General features: G+C 34.9%; 1 protein-coding gene across 4 annotated transcripts in view; it reads right to left on the bottom strand.

The window, feature by feature from the left end:
- Window positions 1-4,282: 4,282 nt before the first annotated feature.
- INPP4B (inositol polyphosphate-4-phosphatase type II B) overlaps window positions 4,283-8,827 on the bottom strand; it is a 704,914-nt gene continuing 700,369 nt past the window's right edge. For 2 of the 4 annotated variants that reach the window (XM_040250454.1, XM_040250455.1), the window contains one exon: window positions 5,073-6,478. In XM_040250454.1, coding sequence (XP_040106388.1) covers window positions 6,304-6,478 — 175 coding nt within the window. In that variant the 3' untranslated portion in view covers window positions 5,073-6,303. Of the gene's footprint in view, window positions 5,042-5,072; window positions 6,479-8,827 lie in introns of those variants that run through there. The other 2 variants (XM_040250456.1, XM_040250457.1) reach the window with 2 other exon arrangements.

Here is an 8,827-nt window from a genome sequence, read left to right as displayed (position 1 = left end):
GGTAGGTCTTCTCTCCTTTAATGTTAAGTCTCTCTGGGTACTATACTTCACTGTGAGTCATGTTTTCCTTTAAATTTAAAATTCTGACTATTCATGCAATCTATAAAAGTTCATGCTCAGGAGAGCCGATGGCATGTACATATTTTAAGTTAATACTGCCTTACAATGTCTTCCTACCTCCTTGATACTAATAGCCAGATATGATTTGTTTCTTTGACATCAGAAATTCTTTAGATTTCCTCTTACATGCCTAGAAATAAAACTAAGAGTGTTTAATCTGCACGATAACTCAGAAAGAAAAAAACCCAAATTTCCATACCTTAACTTTAGACCTAATTGGCCTGTCATATTTTATCTAAAATGTTAACTGCATTTTTCTGTTCTTGAAGTTTTTCCTAGAGATAACATCTGTTTGGAAAGTTGTAACTTAAATTTCTTCCAAAGAAACAAAAGATCTAATACATTGGTAGTTTCTTTATAAAGTAATGAAACATAAATATGGAAGGAAAAAAGCAAAACTCTTGCAGATTGCAGCTGGGCTAAATGAATGTGGATTCTGTGAATTTACCTAAAATTGTCAATCCACCATACAACTCTCAGCAAATTATTTTCTTCAGTAGCACATAATCTGTAAAGCCTCCAGCTATTAGAGATGCCTTGTATTCAATATATTTGCTTCACTCTGCAACTGCTGATCACAGTTTTTCTCAGACCAGTTTCTTAAACTTGTGATGAAAGTTGATTTATTTCTCAAAAGATTATAAAAGGTGGCCTGTATGTTGAACTAAACCACTGATAGACCATCCTGTTTGGAATCAAACACCTAAACATTTGTGTGATTTTGCATACTGCCAGAGTTTAATTTGTTTAATCTAACAGTTTGGTTTCCAATTGAGCTATATTTATTTGAATCTGGGCCTGGTAGTATGTTACTGCTTTTCCAGCTTTTAGCAAATGCTAAAATTATAAACTTAAAAACTGATATTGAAGTGCATTTTTAGTGATTTTCTAATTAGGCTAACATTTCCTTGAATTTTGCCTGAAAGTGTTATTGCTTACACAAAAGCTGCATTGCTAAGATTTCCCTTGCAGAACATCATAGATAATTTTTATCTATTTATTTTTTGAAATTTCACTTTTTGGCCACACAGTGGGGCATTAGTTCTTTGACCAGGGATCCAATCTGTGCTCTGCTAATTGGAAGCATTGATTCCAGTGGAGTGGAGCAACTGGGCCACCAGGGGAGTCACACAGAAATACATTTTTAAATGAATTGTTATGACTGTTTTAAATATGAATAAACATAAACAGCAAATATTACTTATAGTCTAATAGGAGTCTTTAAAGAGGGCATAAACCAAGACAAACCCGTAACCATCTGAAGGTGACTGCACTTAGTATCATTTTAATAATTTAATACTGCTTCCAATTATTGATAATTTTCTGGAGAAAAAGTGATGGTGGCATCCAGTTTTGTGCTGGTCAATGTTTAACAAGTGGTTTTCCAGGGATTCAAAGTATGAGTTGGTAGCATTTGGCAGTTTCTGGGGCATAACACCCACCACGGTCAATTTCAAGCTACCTATGTGATGTTACTACATGCAGAGTCAGGAAGTGAAGCCCGGTTAGCATTTTATAAATATGTTTCCACTGGACAGATACAATTGGCATAAATAACCTCAGCAGCAGATATAAAATAGCATAATATAGTAAAATATTTAGGCTGCATTAAGCTTTATCATTTTTAATAAGATTTATTCAATTGTGTTCTATAATTTAATACTTAATGATGGTTGTGTTTTGAAAACTGGCTTACAGAATTTAATGGTCAAGTATTGTGAGTCAGGACCAGCCAATTTCTAGCACACCACTATTATTCTCCTCTCAGCACCTAGCAAACTTTACATAGGAGGGGCGTGGGTTTGCTTGGGAAGAAAAGCATGAATCTTCTTCTCTCCCACTGTCTTATTCTTGGCAAAATACCATATTTAGTTGAGAGAAAAAAGGGAAGTATCTCCCACCCAGATGCTTGCTTTTAAGACCTCATGTCCTCAGAACAAGAGGTCATAGTCTTATAAAGACTGGAGCTTAGTTACCTGGAGTCCTGCTCTCACTGGGCAGCTGGTCATTTCAATACAATCTGTCAGCAGGATCAGACAGCTGCTCTGACTCATGGGATTACTGGATTGACCAAACTATTTACATCAAAGGATTGTTTGGGCAGAGTGTTGACAAAACCCAAGGTAATATTGACAAGAAAGAAACAATCGCACAAGAAATAAATGCAAGGGTACATCTAAAATATGGGTCTGCTTCAATAAAATATTTCCAACTTTTACGTTCAACTGTTCTGCAGAACATTTTGCAGGCTCTGGATATTTGGTCACTGGGTCAAACATAAATAGGATTGTACTTTCCCTTGTTTTTAAGTATGCTTTCTGTAGGACTTTGTAAATAGCTAATACTGAAGTGTTATCTACTTTTGATGACATCAGAGGGCAAACATGTTTTTGAGCAAAAAAATTATCTTGTTTGGAAATGTTTTCTTGGTTCAGTGTCTGGCTCAATGTGATCTCTTAAAACAGAATGACTGGTGCATCTTTTTAAATGAAAATGAAAGCAGAAAAGCATGACTGAGCCTGTGTTTGTACACAAGAGCTTTTAAAACTTTTTGTATAACATTTTCTCTTTGATTTAGAAAGGTTTAGTAATTTAAGAAATAATGAAGTAGTTTTCCAAGGATACTTGAAATATCTCTCAGGAAAGGGGTGACATTATTGTCGCTACGAAAAAACATTTGCTTGATGAAATCTACTTTTAGAATATGAACAAATATAGGTTTCCAATAGGGGAATGCAGAAAACTATGTTAATAATAAATGAGAAAATATATTACCTTCATTTGTATTACAGTAAGTTCTACTCTTTGAGAACTTCTATAATAGTACTTCATAAAAAAAAAAAATCTGAAATGTTTTCCACAAATAGAAAACCCTACTGTTGGTTTTCTGGTTAATAAATATTCTTTTCATATTTGAATCAAGAGGTTTCATTTTTAAAAATACAAACAAAAACTATTGTTCATAAGAATATTTACAAGATGATAAATCACTTAAGGAACTCAAAACTGCTATCTGATATACTGAATGTGGCTTCTCAGTTACTTAAGGGAATTATTGTCATACCAACCGTTTTACCTTAAATCCAATGGAATAATGAAAATAACCACAAATCTTACCATTTTTAAATGAAACTGAACAATTTAAAGATTATATTTACTCATTGAAATTGAGAATGAGGTAAAAAGGAGAACAAGATAACCTGTCCATGAACAGATCCATAGCACAAGCATCTTTTCATGAAAAAGGCTGTAAATATTTTGACAACTGCCTCAAGTATAATGCCCACAAGTCCTTAACTAAAATAACAGATTGACAATTCTAGCATTAAAAGCCTCAGAGGGTTATTTAAATTGCAGTAATTTGAAAAGCCCAACATGAGCCTGGAGATCTGTTTGGAATCTCTATTTCAATAGGTATCTTGGTTGAGGAGCTATCATATCAGCTAGGAAAGCTACAGATGATTTGTTGAATGTGGTCATCACTAAGAGGTATCTATGTAACAGGTCTCTGGCATTTCCAAGGGAGATTCATGCTCTGAATCGCACGCTCCTCTGATGAGAATGGAAAACATATAAATTCTTAAAATATGGAGAAAATAAATGTCATTTGTTTAGACCTTTGTACTTTCAGTTTCAATTACAGCAATACATGCCAAGGCCTATTTAGTATCCTTCCCAAATTTTCATGTATCTATTTAGGGTGGCAATTTACAGATTAGATAAGCTACAAGCTACAAGGTAAGAAGGGACTGTAACCAGGGTTCTAAAATCATCTAGCTGAGTAACTGGGGACATATCTTCCTTGTACTTTAGCCATTTATAATATTTATAATGTTATACACGATGATCTCTAAGGCAATGTCTGATTTGTAGTTTTAGGAAACTTATGGTGTTATTTTACCAAGTAAGGACAAATTTGAAATTCAGTTTAGGAGAAATAATTGTTTTGTTTTATCATTAATTATGGTAGCATAAGTTTTAAAAGGTTCATTCACATATACTAATCTATGCCAGGCAATGCATAGTTACATCACTGATTGATACATATTGAGATAAATGCTAGAAAACACCTCAAAGATATTTTACAGTCTTTCATGAACTTGACTACATGAAGTTTAGGCTGATGGGGCAAATCAATCCAAGTCAGAGTTTTGAAAAGATACCATGTTTTCAAAAAGTATTTTTATTGCTTTATTAACACTGTCCATTAACATTTTTAGAAGGACCAGTCACACCTTCATAGGATGAGAGTCTTTACAAGCACATAGGAACTGCTTCTGTAGTCAGGTTCACAAGTTAACACTCCCTAATTTCCATTCACTAGAAAAATATTTTTAAAGCCCACAAATGGGCTCTCAGGTTGTATATGAGAAAAGATGGAAAGTATCTCAAAGCCTCTCTCCCCTTGACACTCTCCTATCATCCCTTTGGAGTGGAGAATGCCACTCTCTGAATGCCACCTCCAGAACCCCTGAAGCAACTTAGGTTTTTCTCAGAATGTCTTTCATTAAAAATCCCATGAACGAAATGTACACTTTTTGAACTGATCTCAACCAGCGAGAATCAATACATAGAAGCTTGGAACTAGAAACACAATATGATTTAAGATTTGTTTAATGGATTTCTTTCGGAGTCATATGCTGATAACTAACTCAAGCAATCCCTATATTTGGGTGAACATTCCTGATCATCCCCTTCCACAAATTCATAACAATGAAAACAGAAAAACGGTGGAGATTTTCCAATGGAAGCATATTTGTGTTCCTGTTTATTTACATGTTCGTAAACTTAGGTGTCAGCTTTTCCATAAGTCCCCTCTGGAGGTCTGTAGTACTTGGGGAAAGCCATCAGCTGTAGCATGTTGAAAGCATACTTCCTGCATTTGATATTCTTCAGTACATTTTCTATGCGGCATCCTTCTCTGGTGAAAGGGGAAAAAGCACAACTTCATGAAACACAGAATAAATAAATATGCTTTATTTGTTCAATGCAGAGTTGCAGCAACAGTCCGAGTAAAAATAACAAAGATTCAACTCTACATGTTTTTTTTTTTCACAAATGATGATACATCTTACAAAATTAAATCCTAGGCCAGGCCCAATACCATTATTGCCCTCGGAAAAAATGATGAGTAGAGTCCCTTTGCTCTTAACATATATTTAAGGTTTAATAAACTCTTTAAATATAATTTGATCCACAATACAGCTTCATTTTCATTTCATAAATATATCTGCCTTTTTATAACTTTTCCACAAATGAATTTCTCAGTCTCTTTAAAACACATGAACATCTACACGTAGCCCTAAGGATGTAGGTTCTAGGAATAAGGCATTTAATTAAGTCTGGCCCTATAGATTTTTAAAGGAAAGTTTCATCTCTATTTGACTGCATTATTTTAGCTGTGCAACGAGGAGGAAAATGGCTTTCCAAACAGCCTGGTCCAAGTCTCAGCTTTATCAAGAGGAGTGCTTGTGTACAGATAGTACAAAAGTCACAGGTGCTGAAAATGGGGCATCGAGACACAAATAAGACTTGGTTAAAAAGAATAGAAAAGTACATCGAGAGCCAAATCAACCCAAACCATAGTTACAAATGGATTCATTTAATTACAAAACAGAAATAGCCATTCTCTCCAGAACCTTACTTGACAGAAAAAAGGTTAACTGCAGCAAAGAAATCACAGAACTAACAGGTTAAGAAATCGAACAGAGGGTTCTAGCAGCTGACGGTGACAATGGAATCAGCACAGTGGAAACCGAGTCTGGATGGAAGGAACCTCCCACATCTGCAGGACTTGTCTCAGGGTTCCTGGGTGTTGTGCAAATTCAGTCTTAATTTCTTTAAATAAATGGACATGGGAAGAGGAACAGGAGGTGCAGAAGTTCAAGCTTCCAGGATTCTGTTCTTTGTCTTATTCCAAAGACAGGAATTTAAAAATTCTTCTTGAGCTAGTTAACAGTTGGGAAATGCTTTTCCATGAACAAAAGAGCGAAATAATTCACTTAATGCATAGTACTTTTTTTCCGTTTAGCTTTGAGGAAAACCAAATAAAACACAATTCAATCATTTGCTTGTTCTTTTTTGTTTAAATTCTGTGAATCTGAAAATGTAGAAATTACAGCATTGTCCCCATAATTTAAAGTCCATTGTCAGTTGTAGAAAAAAAGGAATACAACATAAAACTTATTGGTATTTGGCTAAAAGTAATGCAAGACTTAAAATAAGCCACACAACTAGCAGGTGTGAGCTGACAAGCAGCAAGGCGACAGGATAGAAGTGTCGAGAAGTTGGCTTGTTATCAGTTAGACAGCCTGTTTCAGGATCGTCAGATTCATTCAGTGCTCCCTGGGTTTGTCTGCTGTTAAACAGGGAGGGGGGCAAGGAGTTAGGGGAGAAAAGAAAATAGTATAGCATTCACACAGTAAAGAAACTCAACCTTATATATCCTGAAATACAACACATTATCTTATATCTTACAGAAATTTCAGATGAAGTTTTTATGCTAAATAGACCCAAATGCATCCTGTGTACTTTTTCTACCTGGACTACAGTGGCAAATATATTAAAAAAATGAAGATTCTTTTTGCTTTTTGTGCGAAAAGAAAGAGAGAGATGCTATGATGATATTCACATGGGGCAAATATATATTTTGCCCCAAGGAAAAATTCAAGAAGCATAACAGCATCGATAGAGAACATGACATGGATAAAACTAAAGTATGGATCAGCCCATAAAAAATAATCTGATAAATCAATACATGTTTGGAAAATGAAATGAGAAACACAGTATGTAGTGAAGGAAACAGATGTGTTTGGCACATTCAAACACATCATCTATTGTTTCTGTACCTATATAATGTATTTAAAGTTATAAAAATGATTTATGGAAATGGCTTGGTATTTTAAATGAATTAAACACCTGACATGTCATCCTTGCCAGCCATAAGATTAGTTTAACAAAACCTGACTCAGCACCCTTCCATTGGTTCAGCTCATAAATTATGTTGTCTCCCGCTTATCTTCCTAAAATGAGGCCAAATATATTTCCTATAGACTCCTGAGCTTAAAGGAGATTCATATTTGCAGAGTGACATGTCAAAAAAGAAAAGATTCTAAATTTCCAGGTTGTGTATTTTCTATGTAAGTGAAAAACAAGCATTTGTAATTGGGCTGAAAAGCAGTTCCAATTATGCCATATTTGAAATATGCCATACTGATGTGAGTTGAAAACACAAATTCTTTTCTATGGTATAGTTCATCAGTATTCAGAGTATTCAGAATTTCAGTCACTCAGTTGTCAAGGCATTTTTGATCTCTATCAGCTCCTCCAGGTTTTAAAGCAGAAAAACAGGGGTTGTTCAGTCTATGAACAGTGCTATGTATGCAAAGATACCTTCTAAACAAGCCCCTTGCCATCCATGACTCCTTTTCAACCAGTGGCAGCCTCTGAAAACCCCCTACACAGAGATTTTTGACCTCATGTCCACTACAACCAGTGGCCACATGTGGACAAACAGCAGTCTTGATGATTTTAAACAGTGATCTGACTCCATTTAAATCAGTCGTGCTGGCCTGGGTTCTAGTGTTCCCTTGTTGTTGGGTGAAGACCTACGAGTTTTGTAGCCAGTGACAAAGTGAACTACTCTTATCTGGAAAATGAGTAGTTTATTGTGTGAAATGGAGTACTATTTAATTCCTATTGTCAGTTGCACTTGGTTGCTTGTTCAACTTTCTACTGCTTACTAGGTAGGAAATATGTAGTAGATTTTAAAGTTATGGATACTCCCCCACCTTTACCCCTTGGTATCCACATGTGGGAATGGGAGATTGGGATTGACATATATGCACTCTTGATACTATGTATAAAATAGATAACAAATGAGAAAATACTGTATATTCCAGGGAGGTCCACTCAGTACTCTGTGGTGAACTAAATGGGAAGGAAATCCAAAAAAGAGGGGATATATATATATATGTACAGCTGATTCACTTTGCTGGGCAACAGAAGCTAGCATGACATTGTAAAGCAACTATTATTCAATATACATTTTGTGGGAGGTGGGAGGGAGGTTCAAAAGGGAGGGGACATATTGCATACTTATGGCTAATTCATGTTGATGAATGACAGAAATCAAACCAATATTGTAAAGCAATTATTTTTCAATTAAATTTAAATAAATTTAAAAAATAAGATATGGATACCTTTGAATGTGACTAACAAAAGCTTTCTTGTCCAATATTATTTCTCTAATATCATCTTTACTAACGCTCACTCCTGTCCACTATTAAGATCAAGGTTATCTGTAGCAAATTAACTTTGTTAAAACCTTGGTTCCTTTCCAATGATTCTTGTTAAGAGAGAAGTACAGAGTCTCATGTATCATTTACCTATTATCTACTATTATCTATCTATCATAATATAAATAGTACATTCTGATTACAAATTAAGGTTAAATATTAACCTCAGTCTATCAATCATATTATAGAAATGGTTTCTCTTTCCCATTGGTTACTCATTGACAGGCTGAGGCACAGACAACTGGTCAACCAGGAAGTTGAAACAATCTTGTAACAGTCTTTACTTCAAATACAAGGGACTCATTCATACCAGATGGCTTTTTTTTTTTTTTTTTCCTACAATTGCCAGGGCATATTTATTATCTTCCAAGTCTTCTTGTTAAATATGCCTTCCAAGTCAAAGTACTACG

Source organism: Oryx dammah, unplaced genomic scaffold (genome assembly GCF_014754425.2).
Source record: "Oryx dammah isolate SB20612 unplaced genomic scaffold, SCBI_Odam_1.1 HiC_scaffold_12, whole genome shotgun sequence".
In the NCBI taxonomy this organism is placed as follows: Eukaryota; Metazoa; Chordata; class Mammalia; order Artiodactyla; family Bovidae; genus Oryx; species Oryx dammah.
This window is presented reverse-complemented; position numbering and strand designations above follow the sequence as displayed.